The sequence below is a fragment of the Pelophylax lessonae genome, assembly GCF_965119305.1.
Source record: "Pelophylax lessonae genome assembly, chromosome: 10".
NCBI classification, from domain to species: Eukaryota; Metazoa; Chordata; class Amphibia; order Anura; family Ranidae; genus Pelophylax; species Pelophylax lessonae.
Window position 1 is genome coordinate 241,505,061 of NC_138777.1, and position 13,605 is coordinate 241,518,665.

The window sequence follows — 13,605 nt, forward strand, 5'->3', positions numbered from 1 at the left end:
TTGAAATAATCCGGATCGGGTCGGTTTGGCCATTTATGATAATTGGGTTCGGTGTGTCGGAGAGTTCGGATACTTACTGCTTCTTCAGCTGGGTCAGTGAGCGTCTCTCAGTCTCATGGTGGAAATCCATGTTCTTCCTTATACTGGCCATATACAGCTCAAACCCCCTACAATGAGAGCGAGATATAAAATGTGGTCATGTTTCTGAACCCCGATATCTGCCCCTCAGAGGACCCTTCCAGGGGTAACATATCAATTATCTGCACCAAAAACTTTTATTGCCCGTTACAGAATTGTCACAGAAAATGGAATTCTTACATCGGAAAGATTCGTGATAATCACCACGATAATCACTACAGGCTATTAAATCCACACTCAAGCTGGAAATCTTTATTTGTGCAGTTTTAGCTGGGGTGTCCCCACTGGGAATATTATCCCTCACTTCCTGTCTAGCTGATAGAGAACAGGTGGTCAGTCATAATGCCCAGGGCACAGGCAGCATTTATACCCCTCAAAGGTTATAATTAGAAATGAGCTCAGGTGTGTTTGGATCCCAATCTGAACCCACCTTAGAGATCCCGCCAGGAAGCTTTCACCTGTACCGGGTCAAACCTCTACAACTGGGGCAATCCTCACCCCACAACCACACAAATATACGGGGCGAGTATACATATGGTGCTTATGGCTCAGTAGTGACAGATTCCTGGTGGGATCACTGAGGAGGGATTGGACTCAGATCCAAAACACACCGGAGCTCATTCCTAATTATAACTCTTCCCCACTATATCCAAAACTAAAAGGGGAAAAAGATTTAGATGGCTGGAGTTTCCCTTTAAACTCAACATGAACTCTAAGCCTCCCCTTCCCATATCCTAACCCATCGTGCCAACACTAAGCATGGGGCGCCTTCCCGCCAGGAACAAGGTTTTGGGGCACCTTCCCGCCAGGAACAAGGTATTGAGGTGCCTTCCCACCAGGAACAAGGTATTGGGGTGCCTTCCGCCCAGGAGCAAGGTATTGAGGTGCCTTCCGCCCAGGAACAAGGTATTGGGGTGCCTTCCGCCCAGGAACAAGGTATTGGGGTGCCTTCCCGCCAGGAACAAGGTATTGGGGTGCCTTCCGCCCAGGAACAAGGTATTGGGGTGCCTTCCGCCCAGGAACAAGGTATTGAGGTGCCTTCCGCCCAGGAACAAGGTATTGGGGTGCCTTCCGCCCAGGAACAAGGTATTGAGGTGCCTTCCCACCAGGAACAAGGTATTGGGGTGCCTTCCGCCCAGGAACAAGGTATTGAGGTGCCTTCCGCCCAGGAACAAGGTATTGGGGTGCCTTCCCGCCAGGAACAAGGTATTGGGGTGCCTTCCCACTAGGAACAAGGTATTAGGGTGCCTTCAAACCAGGAACAAGGTATTGAGGTGCCTTCCCACCAGGAACAAGGTATTGGGGTGCCTTCCAACCAGGAACAAGGTATTGGGGTGCCTTCCCGCCAGGAACAAGGTATTGGGGTGCCTTCCCGCCAGGAACAAGGTATTGGGGTGCCTTCCCGCCAGGAACAAGGTATTGGGGTGCCTTCCCACTAGGAACAAGGTATTGGGGTGCCTTCCCACCAGGAACAAGGTATTGAGGTGCCTTCCCGCCAGGAACAAGGTATTGGGGTGCCTTCCCACCAGGAACCAGGTATTGGGGTGCCTTCCCGCCAGGAACCAGGTATTGGGGTGCCTTCCCACTAGGAACAAGGTATTGGGGTGCCTTCCCACTAGGAACAAGGTATTGGGGTGCCTTCCCGCCAGGAACAAGGTATTGGGGTGCCTTCCCACTAGGAACAAGGTATTAGGGTGCCTACCAACCAGGAACAAGGTATTGAGGTGCCTTCCCACCAGGAACAAGGTATTGGGGTGCCTTCCAACCAGGAACAAGGTATTGGGGTGCCTTCCCGCCAGGAACAAGGAACAAGGTATTGGGGTGCCTTCCCGCCAGGAACAAGGTATTGGGGTGCCTTTCCGCCAGGAACAAGGTATTGGGGTGCCTTCCCGCCAGGAACAAGGTATTGGGGCGCCTTCCCGCCAGGAACAAGGTTTTGGGGCGCCTTCCCGCCAGGAACAAGGTATTGAGGTGCCTTCCCACCAGGAACAAGGTAAGGCCTATCAGTGCCCATCAGTGAAGGCAAAAAATTACTTTTTTACAAAATGTACTGACAGAAGCAAAGAAAAACGTTTTGTTTTGTTTTTTCAAAATTTTCAGTCTTTTATTCTTTTTATTTTTTTGTAAAAAATAAAACCCCAATGGTGATAGTGGCACCCCAATACCTTGTTCCTGCCTTCCCACCAGGAACAAGGTATTGGGGTGCCTTCCGCCCAGGAACAAGGTATTGGGGTGCCTTCCGCCGAGGAACAAGGTATTGAGGTGCCTTCCGCCCAGGAACAAGGTATTGGGGTGCCTTCCGCCCAGGAACAAGGTATTGAGGTGCCTTCCCACCAGGAACAAGGTATTGGGGTGCCTTCCGCCCAGGAACAAGGTATTGAGGTGCCTTCCCACTAGGAACAGGGTATTAGGGTGCCTTCCAACCAGGAACAAGGTATTGAGGTGCCTTCCCACCAGGAACAAGGTATTGGGGTGCCTTCCAACCAGGAACAAGGTATTGGGGTGCCTTCCCGCCAGGAACAAGGTATTGGGGTGCCTTCCCGCCAGGAACAAGGTGTTGGGGTGCCTTCCCGCCAGGAACAAGGTATTGGGGTGCCTTCCCACTAGGAACAAGGTATTGGGGTGCCTTCCCACCAGGAACAAGGTATTGAGGTGCCTTCCCGCCAGGAACAAGGTATTGGGGTGCCTTCCTACCAGGAACAAGGTATTGGGGTGCCTTCCCGCCAGGAACCAGGTATTGGGGTGCCTTCCCACTAGGAACAAGGTATTGGGGTGCCTTCCCACTAGGAACAAGGTATTGGGGTGCCTTCCCGCCAGGAACAAGGTATTGGGGTGCCTTCCCACTAGGAACAAGGTATTAGGGTGCCTTCCAACCAGGAACAAGCTATTGGGGTGCCTTCCCGCCAGGAACAAGGTATTGGGGTGCCTTCCCACTAGGAACAAGGTATTGAGGTGCCTTCCCACTAGGAACAAGGTATTGGGGTGCCTTCCCACCAGGAACAAGGTATTGGGGTGCCTTCCAACCAGGAACAAGGTATTGGGGTGCCTTCCCGCCAGGAACAAGGTATTGGGGTGCCTTCCCGCCAGGAACAAGGTATTGGGGTGCCTTCCCACTAGGAACAAGGTATTGGGGTGCCTTCCCACCAGGAACAAGGTATTGGGGTGCCTTCCCGCCAGGAACAAGGTATTGGGGTGCCTTCCCGCCAGGAACAAGGTATTGGGGTGCCTTCCCACCAGGAACAAGGTATTGGGGTGCCTTCCCGCCAGGAACCAGGTATTGGGGTGCCTTCCCACTAGGAACAAGGTATTGGGGTGCCTTCCGCCCAGGAACAAGGTATTGGGGTGCCTTCCGCCCAGGAACAAGGTATTGGGGTGCCACTATCACCATTGGGGTTTTATTTTTTACAAAAAAATAAAAAGAATAAAAGACTGAAAATTTTGAAAAAACAAAACAAAACGTTTTTCTTTGCTTCTGTCAGTACATTTTGTAAAAAAGTAATTTTTTGCCTTCACTGATGGGCACTGATAGGCAGCACTGATAGGCAGCACTGATAGGCAGCACTGATAGGCAGCACTGATAGGCAGCACTGATGGGCACTAATAGGCGGCACGGATAGATGGCACTGATAGGCAGCACTGATGGGCACTGATTGGTGTCACCAATGGCCAATGCTGGGGCTTTACTGTATTCAGGACACTGATGATTAGTGCCCTGATTACCTGTGCAGGTCACCCCTGGGAGGAAATGCTTCTGATTGGCTCTCCTCTCCTCATACTCTGTCAGTGTGAGGCAAGGAGAACTGATAAACATGACTTCCGTATTTACATGTGACCGGCTGTGATTGGACACGGCTGAACACATCAGCTCTTTACCAAGATTGGGGCCACGCCATGTCCTAGGAATGCGCCGCGATCGCTGCACACCTGTTCTGGGGCGCCATCATATGACATCACCACAGAATGAGAGCCGCACCGCTCTCCCCTCATTTGGCGGCGGGCGAGCGGGCGGGAAGTGGTTAGGGAGACATTTAAACACACATTAAAGAAGACGCACAGAGCGGTTTCCACTTCTGTCAGGATATATTATACTCTTAGATATCTCTATATCATATCCAATGTATGGCGTTCTCTGCCAATCGTTGGGAGAAGAGCGAACCTGAAGGCTTGCAGGGAGGAGGCGCGAAGGTCGTTGACCACATGGAGGAAGTAGGAGCTGAGGAAGACTCTTCTCTGCAGCAGGAGGAAGAAGAAACAGATACTGTCCCATATGATGCCGGCTTCTTCCACAGGGAGGGGACAGTCATGGCCTTTGTCCACTTCATGAGCTGAGGGAAGAAAGAGAAAGAAAATGTTCTCAGCACTACGACTCCTAAAGACAATCTACAGCCAATCAGAGGACATCTCAGTCCGGGAGTTTCTAGTGAAGGATACAAAGATAGTGCAGAAAATTGTCTGAACGGTTTGGAAACGGCTTTTATTGGCTCCACCATGACACCATTGGCTCCACCATGACACCATTGGCTCCACCATGACACCATTGGCTCCACCATGACACCATTGGCTCCACCATGACTGGACTGCATAAAGCCAGCGCCATAAAGACATTCATCATAAAACTGTGCTTTCCACCTCCAACCTTCACCCCATTATAGGGACCTTGGGGGACCTGCCAAGAGACCGAACCTCAACCCAACCTCTATAGAATTTATTACAATACCAATGGCAAGTCAGGTCTTCTGGTTCAACATCAGAACCTGACCTCACAAATGTTCTTTTATCTGAATGGGCACAAATTCCCACCATCCCCCTCCGAACATTTGTAGCTTTCCCAGTTAACTGGAGGATGTGTAAGACGCTAAAGGGGTCAACAAGATTTTGGAGTTGGATGTCCAACAAGCTCACATAGGAGTGATGGTCAGGTGTCCACATATGGTGATCTTCATGTCAGGGCTGCGCTAAAGCTGAATACCCAATTATAGTCACACCTTCTAAAAAAGAACCACATTTTCCGATACCCAACAAAGCAGAACCCCTCCCCCAACCATCAAATCAATGCCATACAGGTGACCCGAACACTCTAATCTTGGTATTCAGCTGCTGATTCATCCACATGATGTGTGATAACCATTGGGTTCAACCCGGGTGGATTTATTTCAAGTGGAACTTTTCACCCCCCTTTACATTATTTACCTTCTTACCTGTGCACCCCCTTTACAAAATGTACCCTCTAAGCTGTACACCTCCCTTTACATTATTTACCATCTTACCTGTACACTCCCTTTACAATATTTATCCTCTTACCTGTACACCCCCCTTTACAATATTTATCCTCTTACCTGTACACCCCCCTTTACAATATTTATCCTCTTACCTGTACCACTGGGTTATCCACAGAAAAAACATACTCACCTGCCCAGCAAATCCAACGCTGTCCGGTGTAAGTCACCGCTCCATCTAGGATCTCCAGGTCCCGCGCCATCTTCTCATGTGACGTCATCAGGTCAGCTGTCTCTTCTGGGTTCTTTGAGCCGGCCCCCTGATGATGCACAGTAGTGCATGCGCGGTTTGATGCAGATTTTCCTGATGCATGCGCAATGGGGCAATGGTATTTCTATCATATAGTATATTCCCATCATATAATGTATTTCCATCATATAATGTATTTCCATCATATAATGTATTTCCATCATATAGTGTATTTCTATCATATAGTGTATTTCTATCATATAATGTATTTCTATCATATAATGTATTTCTATCATATAATGTATTTCTATCATATAATGTATTTCCATCATATAGTGTATTTCTATCATATAATGTATTTCTATCATATAATGTATTTCTATCATATAGTGTATTTCTATCATATAGTGTATTTCTATCATATAATGTATTTCTATCATATAGTGTATTTCTATCATATAGTGTATTTCCATCATATAGTGTATTTCTATCATATAGTGTATTTCTATCATATAGTATATTCCCCCCCTCTATTCTTCGGTTTGGCGCGGCCCATACTCACGGTTGTAGTAACCCTTGACGGTGCAGACCAGGCTGAAGAGTTGGATCACCCAGCAGAAGTTGTTCTGCATTTGCTGCACAAACACACACGACAAAAGCTGGAAGACGAATAAATACAAAGACGGGTTACCTGACAATCTGCCATCTTTTAAGACATTTATCATGAATTAGGATCTTACAGTTAGTGGGCTATACAGTATAAATCATTTCAGAACTTTTTCCACCTTTAATGTGACCTATGCTTTTGACTTAGCATAAAATCCATTTCTCTGATGTTCAATGACGGACACAGCTCCTGATCTTCTTGACTTTTGGGTTATACTGCCCCCTACAGGAGTAGGACACTAGGCAGAAAAAAAGTCTGGCTACGCCTATGGAGAGTCCCAGGGGGTACACTCCCTCTCTCTTCTATAGGTACTTAGTTTTGTTTCAACCCCCCCACTGAAGGAAGGTCAAGACCCAAGACACCAAAAAAGAGCGAGGATGAACCCCAAGAGTCTCACACCACGCAATGTACATCTTCCACGTACGATGGTAGATCTTTCTAGAAGTAGATTTCCTAGCTTTTATCAGCGTTGGAATCATCGACTCAGACAGACCTCTATCCATCAGCACCTGGCATTCAACAGCAAAACCGTCAAAGCCAGCGACTGTGCAGTAGGATGGAAGATTGGTCCTTGGGACAGCAGATCCTCCTTGAGAGGAAGCTTCCAAGGAACGTTGGTGACCAGATCGGCGTACCAAGCCTGGGGAGGCTAGTCCAGGGCCACTAAGATGATCGGAATCCCTTGTGCCTCGATCCTGCGTAGAAGTCTTGGCAGAAGCTTGACAGGAGGGAAGGCGTAAATCAGACGATACTGACCCCAAAGGCCACCAGCGCGTCTGTAGCGTCCGCCAGAGGATCCCGTGACCGAGCCACAAACCTCTGAACCTTTCTGTTGAGCGGAGACGCCAACAGATCCACCTCTGGGATGCCCCACTGGTGACACAACTGATGAAACACCTCCGGATGAAGGGACCACTCTCCTTGGTCCAAGCCTGCCAACTGAGGTAGTCCGCCTGCCAGTTTTCCACCCCTGGAATGTGTACGGCGGAGAGGACTGAAACGAACCGCTCTGCCCAACTTAGAATGTTGGCTACCTCCAGAGCTACCAGAGCACTTCTTGTGCTTCCCTGGTGATTGACAGTTCAGCGCCTTGAGGTTCAGGATTGGATGCACCTTGCCTTCCTTCCAGAGAACTGTAAACAGGTTTGAGGAAAAACCTTGAAAACCTTTCCGATATCAGAAACGGGATAATCACCCCTTGAAGTAACAGGTCTTGCACCACCCCAAACAGACCCTGTAAGCGGTCTGGGGACAGGCGCAAATTGAAAGGAAAGAACCTTGCCGGTGTTGAATTACTCAATTTAAGGGGATCACAGAGGACAAGGGAAAGGTCTCTTTACAGTAAGAGCTGTGAAAATGTGGAATAGACTCCCTCCAGAGGTGGTTCTGGCCCGCTCACTGAATTGCTTTAAAAAAGTCCTGGATTCTTTCCTGGGTGTACATAATATAACTGGGTACTAATAATTTATAGGTCAAGTTGATCCAGGAAATATTCGATTGCCTCTCGGGAGGATCAGGAAGGAATTTTGGATCATGCTTCGCTGGGGTTTTTCGCCTTCTTCTGGATCAACTGCGGGTATAGGATTGTGTATATGGGATTGTAAGGTTGGGTTTTCTTTAGGCTTCATGTACACGGGACGTTGTTAAAAGTCTCTTTGAATGCTGGAATTTTTAGGACATTTAAAACGTCCGTTAGGTTGAGTTTGCACCAGCGTTTAGCCGGCGTTTGCGTTTAGAACCGTTCCTAGAGGTCAAAAAAGTAATTCCCCTTTAAAATGGAAAAACGCGAGCGCTAAACGCAGGTCATCGCGTTCGGTTGCATTCGGCCGCGTTTTGGCATTTGAAACGCCGGGAAACACACGCTCGAACGCAAATAATTGCTTTCCAAAAAACGGCCCTGATCTCAACTGCCTGCAAATGACTGTAAACGACCCGGTGTACATGGACAGATAAGATAACATTGAGGAGGGTTCAGGGGCTTCTGAAAAAAACGCCCAACTGCTCCTAAACGGCCATTTACAACGTCCAGTGTACATTGAGCCTTACTGTTTTTTGGTTTTCATTGGTTGGGCCAGTTGGACTTGTGTCTTTTTTCAATCTGACTAATTATGTAACTATGTGTATCTAAAACTGATTTCACACAGACCTAACAAATGTGTAAGGAGAATGTAATATCTCACCGATAGAAGGTTCTTGGAGAGGATAACAGTGATGTTATAGATGATCAGACAGTCCCATAGGACAAGTCTCGCCTTCAATGGCTTCTGCAGAAGAGCTGTGCCAGAAAGGAGGAGGTAGAAGCAGGACATCAGGTATCCCAGGCCAAAGACACTGATCCTGGTGGCCCCCGTGATAAAGACAATGGCCAGGACAAACCAGAAGAGATAGCGGAAGACCACCACCTTCAGCATGTCCAGGTATGACCTGTAATGAGAGTTATTATTGATGTCAGATGAAGCCGGGAGGAGAAATAACTGCAGCTATGAATACAAATGAGACATACAGAGCCCTTCAATGAGGTCATCTCCCCGTTTTATTCATTATTAGATCTTCACCTTTAATACTTCCTGAATTTCCAACCTCTTTATGAACTGTTGGCGTTTTATTTCCCTTAGACTTTTGCAAACCAGTAAGAAGACAGATAACGGTTCTCCAGCGCGGTTTAGAACTCGCCGCCGTGGGTTGAGGCTGAACTGTTATCACTGAAGGACTTTCCTCATCGTGGTTCTCTGTCTAGCAATTCTACAACTTTATTTTTGGCCAGGCAATGTATATTCAACTTTTTAATTATTGTCATAAATTTAAATGAATATGAATTTATGGTCTGCCATTAACAGCACCTTTTGAAGCGTTGTTAAAAATGCTTGCTGCATTTTTAGTGCATAATTGGGCGCACTAAAAAAAAAAAACCCACTAAAAACGCACCTCCCCATTGAAATGCATTGAATATGCAGCAAGAATTCATCAAAAATGCACTTGTGTGGCATTTTTGATGCATTTTTTTGAGCCGCGTGTGATGGGGAAATGGTATATTTTATATTTCCTTACTATTAAAGTGTCTCACTAATGCTTTCTATGCCTCCAAATCCTGGTCAAGGAGCCATATAGGGATGTAAGCAAAGTTCTACCGTATACTAAAGGAATGTTACTATTAAAGCGGAGTTCCATTCAAAAGTGGAACTTCCGCTTATCTGTACCCTCCCCCTCTCTGGTGCCACATTTGGCACCTTTCAGGGGGGGAGGGGGGAAAGCGGGTTCCTGTTTTTGACAGGTACCCTGTCTCCACCTCCGTTGGACCTTGCCGCGGCGAGGTTCGTGAGAGGTTCGGCCCCTACTCCTCCCTCTGCTTCCTGGCTAATTACCGAGCGCAGCGCGCTTTGCGCATGCACATTAGGGACCCGGCCTTGGAGCAAAAGGGTTCGCTGCCGAGTTCCCTTACCAGAAATGGCGGCGGCAGCACCCGACAGCCAAGGGAAACATTGGCTATGGTGCCTATATTGCTGGACTCCAGGACAGGTAAGTGTCCTAATATTAAAAGTCAGCAGCTACAGTATGTGTACAATATGTAATTTTGGGGGGGGCGGAACCCTTAACTGGTCAAGTCTTTGAGGGGTCGTATTGGAAAGCGAGTTGTCTTTTAAAGACCTTTATACCACAGCTAAAGCCTATAAGGTTTTTGTGTCACATCGGTGAGTGCCGTGCCATGCCATATAGTGGAGGGATCCGTGGCAGAAACAGCATCTTTACTATTCTTGTTATATTTTCTATTATTATCTGTCATTACTTTTAATAAATGTTATACTTTTAAGTATTTATGTGATCTCTCTTTGCACATATCGAACACAACCCAAAAAATGTGACAAACCAGCACGACCTACAAAAAACACACCATAAGCGCAGTAAAATCACAGACATTCTCAGGAGCCATTATTGGCCCCTTTTTTCTTCCGTCACAAGGCTGAAAACTTTTCTGCTGATAATTTTTGGCGGCTGAAATCTCAGTCCATCACTAGTTATTATTGAAAAGTAATATTGAATTTGCTTTTTACAGGCTTGGTCTTCCAGATTGTAATAAATATATTGTTTTGTAGGATAGCCACTAGAGGGAACTCTCATTGGCTCAGTGCAATTAGCCTCCTCCCAGCACCTGCTGAGATAAGGTATCAGGCAGGAAGGGAATACATTGCTTTTAATTAATTCTTGGATCCTATTTGCATTGTAAGGAGGAGCACAGCACATCCTGCAAAACCAGGAAGAAGAACTGCCTAAAACAAGGCCGCCCCCATGAATCCTGATGATTTGTGTGCACTGGCCCTTTAAAGCCTAAACACAGAAGAAGGTCAGAACAGGAAAGGCTCACCGGCAGTTGATGAAGTTGGGCGCCAGATTCGGCCGGCTACCAGGAAATTCGATTTGCTCCGCATTCTCTCCAGCCACCGTGTACCATTCTTCTTTCTTCTCATTCACAAACACCTTCCATTGTTGTGACGCACACAGAAGCAGGAGGAAATCATCTAAAGGGAGAGGAACCCGCAGCGTTAGTCATAGGGAGGAATGGAGGAAAACGCATGAAGATCACTAAAACTCCTGATCATAACTAATGGAATCCTCATCCAAACACAAGAGGAACCAGGGGACAGGACCACCTAAAGTGGAACTTTAGTCAGAAAATGAAGTCCTGCGAGATGACGTCAGGCGGTCCCCTCTGCAGGTCTAGCGATGTAATACATTAATAATAACCATCTATACTGTGTACAATCCAGTAGTAAAGCAGAATTAAATCCTCCTATCCTTTACAGCCAAGAAAGCTGCTTCTGTTTGATCTGCAACTGCCATGGTGCTGCACATGTGATCAGTCATGACTCTGGCCATTTGATGGTGTGACAGTTTGGTTGAGGACACAAGTAAATGTGACAGTTTGCAATCCCAGCAGTCCAGGAATGTGACGTGTTTTGAAACCGTTAGATCGATGGTTTTAGTTCCACTTTATGATTTACTGCTGCTCAGGGGCTCTGGGCTTCAGCAAAATGGCCGCCTCAGGCAAGAAGAAATGGGGCAATGCTAGAGGCAATTTAAATCTCACACTAATTTTGGTAGCAAAATTATTAATGTGGAATGGACTCCAGGGGGGCACATTGTGGGACGTGCGGCTGCAGCTCACACTTGCAGGTGTGCCTAATTATTTGTTAATTTGTGGGGGGTTATTCCCCCTTTAAACAAATTCACCTCACCTGCACAGGTAACCTTGATTGGAGGGATTCCATCACATGTTATTTGGATCCTGGTAATGAAGGTGGCCTTTTGGGACACACGGTGTGGCAGCCTCTGCTCAGCAAGCACCCCCCCTTGTTGTAGGCACTTCTATGGGGTTTGTCACCCTTAATTCAAGGGGGGGGGCAGTTTTTGAGATTTAAGTTACACTTGGCTTAATCCGCCAAATTTTCTTGCCATATCTGTGTGTATTTCAATTAAATTGTTATTTTTGGAGGGGGAGGGGGAGGGTGCAGCCTGAAATCCCATGTATGTTACTTGCTAAAGAATGTTATTTTATATCAATATGTTATGGGTAGAGATCCACTTTAACTTCCATGTGTTCTTTACATGCTCAGAATTTCCCATTATAAGGGGAACTACAGACAGACAAAAAAAAATGGAATCCAGCTTTGCAGCCATGGTGAACTTACCAATCCTACAACGTCCAATCACAGGCGGGGGCGGGGTTTTGACCCGTCTGTGTTGTTTAGTGATGTTGGTGGTAAGAAGCTCATAAACCTAAATGTGTATTACCAATCTCTCATTGAAAGTGAAGTTCTTATTTGTAAGAAAGAATGATGAACCCAAGTACTTTCAGATGGGAAGGTCAATGAGAATGGCAAGGGATGAGTTATCTTCCCTGAACCATCAGACCCACCAACCATCAGAACCACCAATCATTGGACCTACCAACCAACGGATCCATCAACCACCCGATCCACCAACCACCAGGCCCACCAACCACCGGACCCAACAACCACCGGACCCACCAACCACCGGACCCACCAACCACCGGACCCACCAACGCATGTACCCACCAACCACTGGGCCCACCAACCACCGGACCCACCAACCACCGGACCCCCCAACCACCGGACACACCAACCAACCACCGGATCCACCAACCACCGGAGCCACCAACCACTGGACCCAACAACCATCAGAACCACCAATCATTGGACCCAACAACCACCGGACCCACCAACCACTGGGCCCACCAACCACCGGACCCACCAACCACCGGAGCCACCAACCAACCACCGGATCCACCAACCACCAGAGCCACCAACCACTGGACCCAACAACCATCAGAACCACCAATCATTGGACCCACCAACCACCAGACCCACCGCAGACTCTCTTCACAAGCTGAGCTTGCCTAAGGTTTGATCCAGATTCCAGTAGCTCCGGGATTAATTTTTAATCATGAAAAACCCTGAAGGCAATGAAAAGCACTTCCTGAACCTTCACTAGAGAATCGGTCGTCCCTTGACCCCCGGCACACTTACAGATGAGGACGTTGGCTTTGGGAGGAGTGAAGAAGTCTGGCAGATACATCCATTTTATGAGAGCCGAATTGACAGGAACCATCTTGTCCCACCTCCAGGGGTATTCTGTCATTGAGGAAAAGAGACACAAGAAGTCACTAACATATCGAGGATGGTCACTACAAGAAAGATCAGGAGAGAGAAGACCCACCTATGCAGAGCACCGGCGGCATGCCCAGGCACAGCAAGTACTGCAAGAGGAGGAAGAAGACCAGGAATACGCAGTACTTGGGCCACAATGTAGCGATCTTCCCCCTCTGGCGTCGAGTCAGAATCACAATCAGCCAACAACCATGAAAGATCACCATGAAGTTCATTCGCTGGCCAATCACGTTTACAGTCAGCAGGAAGCAAATCTGAAGTGAGATGAGGGGGATGGGACTGCATGATAAGGAAGTACTAAAGAAAGAAAACGAACGATCCCAACACATAGAATGGATCGGTGTAGACAGATCCCAATGATCCCCAGTGCCTAAAAATGACCCCTTTCACTGCTCATTTATTAACCATGTCTGTGCATGTGACTATAGGAGACCGTATAGGAGACAGAATATGTGATAGTATAGGAGACCGTATAGGGGACGGTATATGTGATAGTATAGGAGACAGTAAAGAGGACATTATAGGATACAATATAGGTGACATCATAGGAGACATTTAGGTGACAGTATAGGAGACGTTATAGGTTATGGTATAGGTGACAGTATAGCAGAAATTAAAGGTGACATTATAGGTGAGGATATAGGGGACAGT

The 13,605-nt window shown here is 47.3% G+C and overlaps 1 protein-coding gene across 3 annotated transcripts in view; it reads right to left on the reverse strand.

The window, feature by feature from the left end:
* PIEZO1 (piezo type mechanosensitive ion channel component 1 (Er blood group)) overlaps window positions 1-13,605 on the reverse strand; it is a 214,513-nt gene that overhangs the window by 67,873 nt on the left and 133,035 nt on the right. For all 3 annotated transcript variants that reach the window (XM_082269696.1, XM_082269698.1, XM_082269697.1), the window contains 7 exons: window positions 13,004-13,208; window positions 12,814-12,918; window positions 10,632-10,785; window positions 8,452-8,695; window positions 6,167-6,263; window positions 4,295-4,463; window positions 78-167 (listed from right to left, as the gene is read on the reverse strand). In XM_082269696.1, coding sequence (XP_082125822.1) covers window positions 78-167; window positions 4,295-4,463; window positions 6,167-6,263; window positions 8,452-8,695; window positions 10,632-10,785; window positions 12,814-12,918; window positions 13,004-13,208 — 1,064 coding nt within the window. The remainder of the gene's footprint in view (window positions 1-77; window positions 168-4,294; window positions 4,464-6,166; window positions 6,264-8,451; window positions 8,696-10,631; window positions 10,786-12,813; window positions 12,919-13,003; window positions 13,209-13,605) is intronic.